The sequence below is a fragment of the Patiria miniata genome, unplaced genomic scaffold (genome assembly GCF_015706575.1).
Source record: "Patiria miniata isolate m_02_andy unplaced genomic scaffold, ASM1570657v1 HiC_scaffold_9, whole genome shotgun sequence".
Classification (NCBI taxonomy): Eukaryota; Metazoa; Echinodermata; class Asteroidea; order Valvatida; family Asterinidae; genus Patiria; species Patiria miniata.
In genome coordinates, this window is record NW_024037076.1 from 14404053 (window position 1) to 14417251 (window position 13199).

At 37.4% G+C, this 13199-nt stretch overlaps 1 protein-coding gene across 1 annotated transcript in view; it reads left to right on the forward strand.

Annotated features, from left to right (window-relative positions):
- Positions 1–13199, forward strand: part of LOC119720876 — a gene marked incomplete at its 5' end in the record, with an annotated part of 30354 nt that overhangs the window by 15010 nt on the left and 2145 nt on the right. Inside the window, 3 exon segments of the mRNA XM_038190743.1 lie at positions 761–953; positions 5148–6139; positions 12698–12906. Coding sequence (XP_038046671.1) covers positions 761–953; positions 5148–6139; positions 12698–12906 — 1394 coding nt within the window.

The following is a 13199-nucleotide window of genomic DNA, read 5'->3' on the forward strand; positions in this document are numbered from 1 at the left end:
CATGTCCACCTGTTCAAAATACAGACAGAGGCAGCTTAGAAAGGGGGCATTTGTACACCATTCTGTAATCTAGTGTTAATATTCGTCAGACTTGAACAGCATCCCCTATTAAACAGCATCCCCCCCCCCCCAGTTTTTGATTTTACGGAGACCAAGTGTCTGGAGAAAAAACCCTGTCTACATTTTCAGAATTTTTTGCTGATGAAAATTCCCCCATGCAAAAATACCTGGATCCGCCCCTGGAACCAGCCATGCAACCATCCCTCTGGGTGTCAGTTCCAAATAGTCAGTCAGCGTAGTCCAACCACCATGCATTCTAGTCAAGACAATCCAACTATGGTTTACCTTATCATGTAACAGAACTTGCTCAAAGTTGAGTAAGGCCGTGTCCGAAACGGGCTTCCAGAGCTACGGCTACGTCTATTGTCAGCGCGTCCCCGCGTATTTTCAATGGGCGTTGACCTAGACCTAGCTCTAGACAGTTGATTCGGATTCAGCCTAAGACTTGAACGCTAGTAGGGTGGGAAGTCAATACATGTTAGGTTTTTGGTGGCGCTGTGTAGATATATCTCTTTTGTGACTTTGTGTGGTTCTAAGAAGAACGAGTTTGGTAACTCGGCATTTTAAACAGTATGCTACCTCAGTCTTCACTTTCAATCTGTGAAGACTGACAGAGTCATAAAAAAGATATATCTACATGGTTTCTACAAATCTAACATCTTTTTCTCCAAATTGAAAATGCTTAATTGATTGATTTCAGTTCTTTGAATGCCAAGGATGGTTTTGAGATTTCCAAGAGTCCTGATATCCACATCTCTGGGCTGTACCTCGGTGATCATGGGGTCTGGGTTACTGTCCGTGGCTCAGCTATTGCAATGTTGTGGGATGAAGAGCAGCTGCAGTGTGTTCTACTTCACGATACCTCCACAGACCAAACGCCAATCTTCACCAAGGTAACACCAGAGAATAGGAAGTTATTTGTACACAAGTCCTTGGGCATTGTTTACAAAGAGTCTCGACAGAACCTCTCAATCCAGAACTGTGCATTAAACCCCAAGGGATTCAGGTCATATCTAACGTAAACATTACTTGGACCTACCTTCTGAAAAATTGTAAAAGTCTTTCCAATGCTCCTTTTACTAAAGTCTGATTTCTGGACCTGAGTCAAGGGTTCCTCTGAAAATTCAGACATGATATAACTTGAATAAAACAAGGGATATCAAAGGCTGATGAGATCTGATTATTTATGGGAAGTTTCTGTAATCAACTGCAGAAGAAAAAAACGTTGTGCTTTTACAAGAGGGTGCCCTTTGCTTTTCGCCTGATGCAAGCTCCTGGAAAAGCACAGTGCTGCACAAGTATGTTGCATTTTAGCATCATACTCTATGTACAAGTTAAATGACTATCAGACCTTGTATTAAATGTTATGTACGGTAACATGATGATTTCATTACTCACTGAAGCAGAATATACCAAAGCATTAAAAAATTAAAAAAGCCCAGGTGTAGATGGTCTAACCGTAGAATTTTATCAAGTTTTTGTGGAAAAAAATTAATTCCTCTTCACAGGTTCAATGAATAGAAGTTATAAAGAAGGAGAACTCCCTATATCTTAACACCATGCTTTAATTTCACTTTTGTAAAAGAAAGGCGATTGAACCAATTTAAAAAACTGGCGACCTATTAGTCTTTTAAACATTGATTACAAAACAGCTGCCAAAGCCTTAGCAAATTGTTTATCAAGTGTAATAGGAAACATCAGTCAAGAAGATCAGTCCAGTTACATCAAAGGATGTAAAATAAAGGAAAAAATACGGCAGTTCTCTTCTTGGACTATAAAAGCCTTTTGACACTGTACTCTCTATTCAAAACGCTTATAAAATTCAATTTTGGAGATAGTTTTATAAAGTGGTTCCAAACAATGTAAACAAATATTCAAAGTACAATAATTAACGAGGGCCATATGTCTCAATTGTTCACTTTGAATCGAGGCCTAAGGCAAGGGTGTTCTCTCTCTGCATTGTTATTCCTTATCATTGCAGAAGTTCTTGCAAATAGAATAAGAATGAACCAAGAAATTAATGGGATTAAATTAACCAACCAAAAAGATTTGCATATTTCGATGTACGCAGATGATACAACTCTTTTTTATCTGATTGTGCAATCAATTACAAATGCCATCAATATTGTGACAAATTTTGGAAAAATTGCGGGACCAAACTTGATGTCCGCAAAACATAAGGAATAATTATTGATAACATAGATCTGGAGCAAAACTTTTAAGAAATTGTAAATTGGCAGCAGGAACCAATTAAAACATTAGGCGTCTATTTTGGAAATAATATGAATGAATGTTATGAATTAATTTGGGAAGAAAAGGTGATAAATTGTGCGAACTTAATTAATCAATGGAAAAGAAGGCATCTGACATTACCAGGAAGAGTAACAATTGTAAAAGTCTGGCAATACCAATATTTACCGTTTTAGTATCTGTTTTTCCAACCCCACAAAAGTATGTTTCGAAAACAGATAACTTAATGTTTCCTTTTATCCGAAAGGGCAAAAAAGACAAAATTCCAATGAAAACAATGATTTGCAATTGACCTATTGCGGTAGAATCGTGTCAACGCAGCTTGTGAAATATTGTCCAATTACATGATATACAAACAGAAGCAGAATGCGCAAAATCTGAGACAAACAAAAATTAGTGCACAAAAACTCCATAGGGTTGTCTAAGGGGCGTTGCTAACTCGCAAACGGCGATAGGTCAATTGAAACGAAGGCGGTCTTAACCTAACCGACTTCCAATCTCATAATATAGCACTGGAATGTAACTGGATATTGAAATTGTTAAACAAAAAGATGGGCAAATGAAAAATCCTTTCAGTCCTCAATATGAATTTTAAAAAAGCAGAGTGCTGTTCTCGTATTACATGAAACCTTCCACAATTTTATAAAGAGTTAATATTCTGTTGGCAGGAACTGAACTCAACAAAGATTGTAAGTAAACATAAATTTACAGCCAACTGATATAAAAGCACAAATACTGTGGGGTAATAATTACATTAAGTATAAAAAACAAGCAACTGGATCAAATCCAACATCATTTACGTTAGGCCAAATAAAAAAGTTTCCAGTTTCTGGCATGGATCTTGCCCAAAAGTGGTGCAGCGAAGTGGCTTTTTTTTTTTTTTTACCTTTTTTTTCTTCAAATGTCGGCTGATGACTGCAAATGGTGCCCGACTAAACTTAGTGCAAATATATGGGAGCCAAGAGAGGCCACATAAAGCTTATTCTCGATCGAACCCCATCTAAAAACACGTGAAAATTGTGCAGCAGCAGGATTCCTGTCAAACCAGTGAGTTTGGCGGTTTTGAGACATCATCTTTCATTGAAAAAAACTTTTTCATTTTGCTGACACGCATGGCTACGGCGACGCGCGCGCATACCAGAAACCGGAGACTTTTTTTTTTGGCCTTAATGACCTTCTGACTGAAAATGGTGAACTGTCTACTAAGTTACATAAGAGACAAACTAGTTAAGAAACATAACTGGTTAGCAGAAATATATACATTAAAGGTGGCTATGCTAGAAGAATGGTTAATAATCCTAGCAAATAATAAAAACAAAACTCCCTTTGATGGTGCCTTTAGCAGTTTAGAAAATATTACAACTTAAGAAATATACAAGGTTTTAATTGATGAAAAAAGTAAAACGCCAGTTAGTCACAAATGAAGAAATACAGTGGAATTCTGTGTGGAAACAAAAAAACTATCGATATAAAAGAAGCTAAGTTAAGAAAATTTAATTACAAATTTCTACACCGTATACCACCAACTTAAAACTTATTATATAAATGGAAAATTGTAAATAGTCCGCTATGTTGTTTATGTATTAACGAGATTGATACTTACGATCATAGTTTTGTGAAGTGTACATACGTTAAATTTTGGAATGAATTTGCTCAGTATTACCAAGTGATAACAAAACACTGTTTTATTTAGTCTCTAGCCTAGATTTCAATTTGGAAATAAATTTGATTACAACAATAAGAAAATAAAAGATAAAAAAAATGATAATTTCATGATAACATCTGTTCACATCTTTATGTTCTATGACACAAACACAGTTTTGAATTTAGTATGATTTGTTTGCCAGCTATAATTTAAAGGTAGACAAAGCTTTAAAACATAAGATTAGTTAACATATAACAGCCTATTCATAAATACCTCAGACAGTTTAGCTATTCCTATTGGTCGAGAGCCCGTCACGTGGCCGGTCTTAAACGGATGATAAAGACATGGCTAGCTGGTCTTAAACACTTTTTCAGTGTCACATAAAATGTGGACTCCTAAAAATCCAGTGCCTCTTACCGTTTCATTGGTTGAACGTTCACAATCCTCACGTAGGCATGCGCAACACTACAAGCGAGTCAGAATTTTATAGTTCTAAGTTCAAAACGCAACGCCCCAGGTGCGTTCTGCGTGACATCGCGCAGAACATGCTACGCGCGCGTCAATCTCCATAAAAGGGTTGTTTACATCTTACTTGCCAGCTGAACACTCCATTATTTTGCTAGAGGGATGTTTCAAAAAGCAAGAAGTGAACTTGTTGAACAAAACCGGGATTTTTGAACGAATTATTTGATTTTTTTTTTACGGATAAGGTATGTATGAATGGGAATAAATATGTGCTCGGTCGGTATTTATCACTCTGGTTAATACCGCTTAGAGTCTGGGTGCTGATAATTACCCTCGCCTCCGGCTCGGGTAATTATCAGCACCCAGACTCTAAGCGGTATTAAACGAGTGATAAAAACCTCCGGAGCACACATTTATTCCCTTATTATGAACATGTAGATGAAGTTCAACCCAATCAGGGTTGGTATTTCTCTTGATATAGGACTTTGAAAATGTATATGTGTATGTATAAATGCTTTTTTGTTGATGTTACCCAACGTGACACAACTTTGTCCATGTTAATAAAATGACTTTTGAATTGAGCATGTTTTGTTTATGAGAAATGCTGAAAAAGTCACATGATGATGCCATCGTGATGTACATAAATCCCTGTCAATGTTATATTTTTTCTTAACCATCTTGTGGTTCTCTTGATTTGTTTTCCTATCTCTCCTATGTTTTCCCCCAGCCCCATGAAAGCCTTGCCAAGTCCAAGATCACCTCACTTCTTACCTATAAAAACACCCTGTGGGTGGGCACAGCTGATGGCCACTTAACCATCTACACAACTGTCAAAGTTGTTGGGCCAGAATCTTGTTTAACTCTGGAAAATGGAGACCATAACCAAATGGAGAATTCTGAAGAATCAGATAAAGACTTGAATAATGAGGCAGCAAAAGAAGGACCTGAGGCTGAGAGAGCTGAGGCTGTTGGAGATGATGTTGTGAGTGATGATGAAGATGATGTGAAACCACAGAACACCTCCTCTCAAACATTGAAGGAGTTCGTTGTCGTGGTATCGTCCAAAGGGTTGCCAGAGTCTCAGCCTGGTAGTGACACTGATACCAGTACCAGATCACATCTGCCTCATCTTGCCAAGGTACAAGACATGCCTGGGACCATCACCAGCAGCGATGATGAGCATAAGCCTAAGGCTGGGCCCAAGGCTGTGCGAAAGCTCCGCAAGGGCAGCCGTAAGGGTCACAACAACCCCCGTGCACTGCGTAAGATGTGGCAGGCCCGCCAGAAATCCTCCACCTCTGTGGAACGGCAAGAAGAAGAGCTGTCCCCCCGAAGCTCCAAAACCATGGAGAAGGTCCAATCTGTGTTTGGGAAGCTCACCCTAGGGACAACAACGTCAAAGTCCAAGCAGTACCGCTACAGCCGGGAACTCCGGGATGAGACTCGACGTGGGTCCAAGATCTGTCTGAATGAAACCTCAGAGCCCAGTACCTCAACCATGTCCCTGATGTCACTTGTAGATGCTGAGTCCACGGTATTACGACCACAGTCACTCTTGTCTAGAGACTCAATAGGAGATGTCTACACCCAGTATGCATCCAGACCCAGACCACCATTGTTTGATGCATCTGAGATTGAAGTCCATCCAGGATATGAACTTAACATTGAAGCTAAGAGAAAGATCTCTGATTATCAGGTCCGCTGTCTTGTGTTAACAAGGTGAGTACATGTGCTCATTACCCACAATCTAACAATGCCCACAGAGATAAGTTGGTAATGTTCTTGTTATTGATCACTGTATTGGTTATTCACACTGGCTCAATAGAGATCGTGGCTTTTTGTCACACTACAGCACTGACTTGTTACCATCCTTTGTTTAGATTGTACTAGACTGTATATAAACCTTGGTTGAAGTTGTTTTCTTCATTGCATCTGATGAAGTAGTTGTTGCTACGAAAGCTTATGCACAAATTTTTCTTTAGTTAGTCATTAAAGTGCTACATTCGGGTTTTTTTGGCTATTATCTGACTAACACGGCTACCCACCACTTTTTCACATTTTAAGGGGTAATTATTTGAAAAACCTCTTTGTAAAAATGAATGCTGCCTTTCTGAAGAAGCCTTTCTGAAGACCCCCACCCCCTTCAAAATTGAAAAGCCAAGAACCCGAAATGCCATGCGCATACATTTTGAAAAGGGAGTGGGACAAACACAAGGAACAGTTTTCTTAAATGATGAAGTTATGATGGTTTATTGAAACTTCCATTGGTGGCATCTATTATAATTTGCCCTCACTCCCAAGGGGTGTGAAAAAATCATTAAAATTGGGGGATACAGGACTGATAAATACATGCAGTACCAATTGACATTTGGCTGACATGCATTGAGAATGTATGCTGGCTGAAAGAGAAATATGAAATTAGCAAACACTCAATATAAATCAGCCTGTCCAGTAGATGAAACTACAATTGAAAAGGGAACAATTGACTATTTTATACACTGGTAGGAATCCATTCAACATATGTAGTCTTTGTGTACTGTGCATCTATATTGTCAACCTCAGATCTCATATTCCAGTACAAACACATACTCCTCACAAAATAATGCTAAATGTTGAACCCAAGTTATAAATGTCCTATAAATAAAAAATGGTTTGGCTATCATTTTTGCCAGCATAGAAACAGTCTTGTATAGATCACTGTGAATGCCACATGATCGTGACAGGCAACTTGCTTCAACAACTATTTTTTCCACAGTGTCTTGTATTGTTTCACAATTCTTTTATTTGACTATCACACTGTGAAAAGTGTTGGTTAAATGTAGGTCAGTGATCAAAGTGTGGTGCTACACATAGTTCTCATTTCCTCCTGACATTTCTAACCCAACTAGCCTCTCTGTTGTAATGTACAGTCAATTAACCACCTTTGATGAATGTCACATTTTAAATGAATGACCCTAATGTACAGAGCATAAAATAAAGTAAGGCTGTGTCCGAATGACTTGGCTGCGGCTGGAAAATACACACGGGTCTATGGGAAGCTTCTGCAGTCACTTCCCATAGACCCGTGTGTTATATCTAGCCATAACCAAGTCATTCGGACGTGGCCTCAGTTAGTATCTTATTACTTTTGGGTGATATTTCCCTCCAAAGATAATAACCCCTATAAGTAGTCCTGAAGCCAATCGCCATTCGGAAAGATGATCCTGCCACTTAATTGCAAAACAGAGTGATTTTAGGGTCCATATTTCATCCCAAATTTTTTTATTAGTTCAAATTTTAGGTTTAGTCCTTGATATTTCAGTTTACCCTTCTTGTGCATATATCGACACTGTACCCATATTTACATAGTTATAAATGATATTTTTTCTCTCAGAGTGAGCCCTGGGAAGACAAATCAATGTCAGTCCGTGTGCAACTTTGCTTGAGGAGCAGGCATCAAGTCGACAATAGTGGCTTGTCAGTGGCGCGCACACAGGGGGGGCTCACATTTTTTCCCAAATTTTTTAGAAGTTAATTTTTCTTCAAAAACTTTTTGGGGGGCGCCTATTTTGACATTGGTGGCGCCATTTACACCCCTATTATACTACTCGAAAATTCATATCACCCAAGGTCACATTCATATCACCGAGGTCAAATCATGGGACTAAACAAAAATTGACAACCTCTTGGGGGGGGGGGCTCAAGCCCCCCCAGGGCCTCCCCCCACCCCCCGGGTGCGCCACTGAGGCTAGGAAGAATACACTATGACCAGTCTGTCAGTTTGTTCATTTTAACCACCCATTGCTCCACCTTGGCTTTTCCTTGAGCAAATACATGGACACATGAAACACAGTGTTTCATCATTGATTCAGTATACAATATTTGGTTTGGAAAACCTTCATATGTACATGCACTTAAAGGGAAGATACAACATTTGCAAACATTACAAAATGAAATGATCAAATTATCACAAAATACCTTACTGGATTGTTAGGGAATGACAGTCTAAAGCATCCTGTAAAATCGTGGCTCCTGGGGTGCTGACATTTTGAAGAAAAATGGTATTTTTTCAACGCTGGTCGGCCGACCAGCGTTGAATAAAACTGGCTTTTTTCAAAAACTGCTTGCAAACTCTTTGCTGCAAAAACTGCAAAAACTCTCTACAATTGATTACACACCTGTGGAGGGGTACAAGCCTGCTAGACTGATTCGCTGACCTTACAATTCCCCAAAGTCTATAAATTTTCCGTTTCATCTTAAGTGGGGTCAGGGAAGCAGACTACAAGAACATAAATGGTTTTCTTTGTTCTTCCAGCATCTACAAGCCCAAAATGTGAAACAAGTCATTTAACAATATTTGCTGTAACATACTTATCCTCCAAATTCATTTATTTCTAAAAAATGGAGCAAAAGCAAATGTTGTACATTCCCTTTAATAGAGCGATGCATTAAGCCCAGCCCCATGGTGCTCTGACCAATCTCAGCTGTGACTTACGTCCAACATTGCATCCACAAATGGCCGACATGCCTGCACGCACATACAATGTGCGCAGCTGGAACATGCTTTGTGGCAATGGAGAAGACCATGTGATAAATGCCCACATGCGCAGTGGGCAGGGACTATTGGTCAGGATAAGACTTTGCAAACCAATCTATGAAGCTTGTTTAACCCTTGTGTGACATGTGCGAAGAATGTTGAGAAAATCAAGTGACAAGTTAAGTTTTCATTTGCTTCTCAATTTAATTAAAAGGAAAACAGATTCAAATCTGCAGAAGTAATGTATATTTTTTTGAATGGTTTGCAAAGTGGCATGCATATGTTTATTGAGGCCTGGTAAAATGTCCTGAGTTTATTTGTAACTACATGTATGTCATAATCAGAAATCTGTTATATAGAAATAATTAGGATTAGTCCATTCATAGTCATATTCATATTCATATTTTATTTGTCATGTAAGTTAAAAGCAGACATGAAATTCTTGTCCTGGTGTAAAATCATAGAGGAAAAGCAATACAAACAGCAGTCTACACATAAGAAGATGACATAACTTAAAATATAATTATAATCTGTACATTATATAAATCACACTACTTAATGAATAAAAATACACTGGTAAAAAAGCATAAGAAATTTCTAAATGATAAAAAAAGTCAGAAGCTGATGAAGTAAACAAAATTAACACCATATTTATAACCATGGCACGTTCTTTGTACTTCACTAAATCTGTGGCATTAACCCCATTGGGCCACTTTTGATGGATTGGTACCTGTCTTTAAAATTACCTTCGTACAGACATATAAAAGCTTCTTCATGTAGTACTTCTTATTCATAAAGTGTTTCCATCTGGCACCAAAACTTCAACATATTTGTGTGAAATTAAAATGATGATCACCAATGTAATAATTTATGGTTATATGCATCTGGTTTCATTTCCTTAACATTACTCATGCAGAACATGCAGACAATTCTTCTACTGAGAGATGATGTCCACTGCAAGTTACTTTCTTATACTTGTTCCCTTTTTTGACTCAGTTAACTAATTGAAATAATAAAAGCCAACACTTAATTTTCATGATATTTTTTATAGCAAAACAAAATCCTCTGCTTCACTTCACTTTTTTACCAACAGCAATCTTAACAACAGCAACCTTTGATTTAGTGGTCAGAAAAAATGATATCATTGAAACAAAAAGTGTAAAAAACTAAAATAGCTCAAACATTGACAAAGGCAAAAACACGTGTCTGGTTATGGTCTAGAAAATGCATCAATGATAACTTCAGTGTACAAGAAATGTAGAGATACTGCGTGTACCAATCACCACCAGCAATGAATGAACAGTTCAATTTGAGTCATCAGAGTCACTAGGCGGGCAATTCCACGGTTACTCAGAAACAGTTTACGTTACGTTTTTGATGTACCTTTGAGTTTCCTTGGGCTGTAATTACTTAATACCGAAAAGGTTTAATAACTGTTATCCCCATGGTAGATAGAGTAGACCTAGACCTACCTAAGCACCAAAGATGACATCCAGAAATATGTGTTATGTATGATACACAAGAGTACAAGACACACAATATCGGCTACTCATGTTACATTTCTGCATTTGCATAAAAAGCCAACATGCCAACATGGATAAAAGACCACGCCATGGGGCACACACAATAAGAGTAAAACAAATCCTCTAGTATCTTTAATTTTTTTGGAATCCACAAAAAAACATGGTTACTCACGTTACGGTTACTCACGTTACATTTTGTCCGACCCATCTCAGAATTACATGCCATAATTTTTATTTTACTAAAGTATCAAACTTAGTCTGTTTCCACCCAATAGGCATTAGAACTACTACAAACCTGACTTCCATTTGCATTTTAACTCACCAATGGCAAGTACTACTCTGAGGTTTTCAGTATTATTCTGATACTATTACAGTGCATACTGATCCCCAATCAGGAATTTAATGTTTCCTCTTAAGTTCAGCTGTAAGTTAGGTTTTTTTTTAACTAAAGATGCTGAACCATCAGAACAGAATCAACAGATACATGTAGATACAAACCTCTCAGGTTCAGAGAGTCTGTTAAAAGGTCATGTACACGTGCATGCCACTATAGCCAGAATATAGGGTCCATGCAAAAGGCCACACTATCAGAGACCATGATATGGAGAATGGGTTCCAGGGTATACCATTGTGCCGGGTAGCTTAATTTAACTTTTGTTCCACATAAACATTTTAATTTCAATGTAGGGAAGTACAGGTGTCTGCCTTATTACATCAAGATTTGATAAAAATACTTAACCTGGATTCAATGAAATTTATATGATATTATTTTATGTATTGAAGCTGTCTCAAGGACCAATTTGCACCATAAACGGCATAAAATATGCTTAAAAGTATTAATGCTTGAAGTTCTTTGGTTTAAGATAAACAGTTATCAATAAAATGCAACATTATCAAGCAAAAGTCAGTTTGGGTATAGTTTGGGTGACTTGGGAAAACAAACTTGGTTACTCATGTTACATTTTTGGTTACTCACGTTACAATAGTTACTCACGTTACCAAACTTAGTTGCCTTTTATTCTAAAATGTGTGTATTAGTTTGAACAAAACGCTTATTTACATGTATGTCAATGTTCATGAGAAGGAAGAAAATCCTAAATACCAAATTTAATTCATTACAAATGTTGGTGAGAAAAAAATTCTACATCTTTTCAATTAGTCACATTACCAAAAAGGTATAAAACGCTACTTTTTGATATTTAAAAATAGATGACGGCAGTGAATTGACATATTTTTGGATATTAAGACTATCATACAGGCTAGAAATAAGGTTATGATTGAATTACCAAATTTTTAGATTTCTTTGTAGTCACAAATTATTCTTCACTTCACGACAAGATTTCTCAAAAAATCTTTTGATAAAATCGGGTTTTCTTTGTTAATTTCACACACTTGGATGTATAATCTGTAATAAAAATGAGAAACTGGGTAAAAAAATCTATTTTTTTCCAAGCCATGTCCATCAACCTGTGGAATTGCCCAGGCGCATTTAGAACTGTACACAACAGAATATACATGTACACATGTATATTGCTATTCAATTTTAAATGACAAAAATTGTTATTCAATTTTAAATGTTTTGTGGCTTAGTTACATTTATTCAGATACATTTTATTCATTTTGATAAATGGATTTACAGAAAATTTCACAAGTCCCCCGCCCCCCTCAAAAAAAGAAAAATGAACAGCTCTTTCACAAAAGTCATTTCACAAAGATGTGGAATGAACACAAAGATGGATGTAGTTGATGACAATGTCATCTGTATCATTTTATAGTTTTAACAATTGACTCTAAAAAAGTCAATTTTTCCATTATTTGAAGCCATCACCAAAATGGGAACATTTTATCAATCCAACAAATAATGATGTTCTTTTGGGTTCACCGTTGATTGGTAATGCCTTTAAGACTTGAACTAGGGAAAGCAAATTGCTCCATTCTGCACTGTCTGAACATGTATCAATGTGGTTGGGGATGAAACCAATTAACTGGCATGACTCCACAGGTGGCACGGTTTACACAAAGCATCAATATTTATGATGTTGATTAACTTAATTAATCTTTCTGATTTTAAATGCATGCTGATAAATGCCAACCTTTTTTAATATACAAAATTTGCCACCTGTACATGTAAATGTAGACGTTTAGCGTTGTCAAATGAGACCAGGGAGAATGCTTTTTCTGTGGATCTCAATTCCTGGCAGCCCTTGGTTAATTATCTCTTGTTATTTTCTACGGTAGTTTGGAAGATGGGGAGCCTGCCATTGTTAGCTGTGCCGGTTTCTATGGCGATGATGAATCAATGCTACGCTGGACTTGCCACATGCGTGAGGTATGTGCAATTAGATTACATGTAGCTATGGTGTTGTCATGGCCAACTAATTTACCTGGTTGTGACATGGATGTTACATTGGCATCCCCACTATCCTATGTGTGTGTGTATGAGTTTTGTTTCTGCATTCAATAGGGGACGTTGAACAATAGAGGACAATAGGGTCCTCCATTCCCAAAGGTCCCCCATTTCAGACTCTTTGATACAACTAGCCCGATTCCTTACCTGACCAACATTTTGAACATGTAAAGTAGGCCTTTTTCATGCTGTTTTTGTAAACGTTCTGCTCACTGGCCCCTGTTTTTTAAAACCCTTTTTTATGCCTGGTTTGTGTGTTTTTACTGATTCTCTCTTGCCCCTTTCTTTTTTTTTTAAATGTTATGTCCCAGTCTGCTCCATTTGTTTGAACTG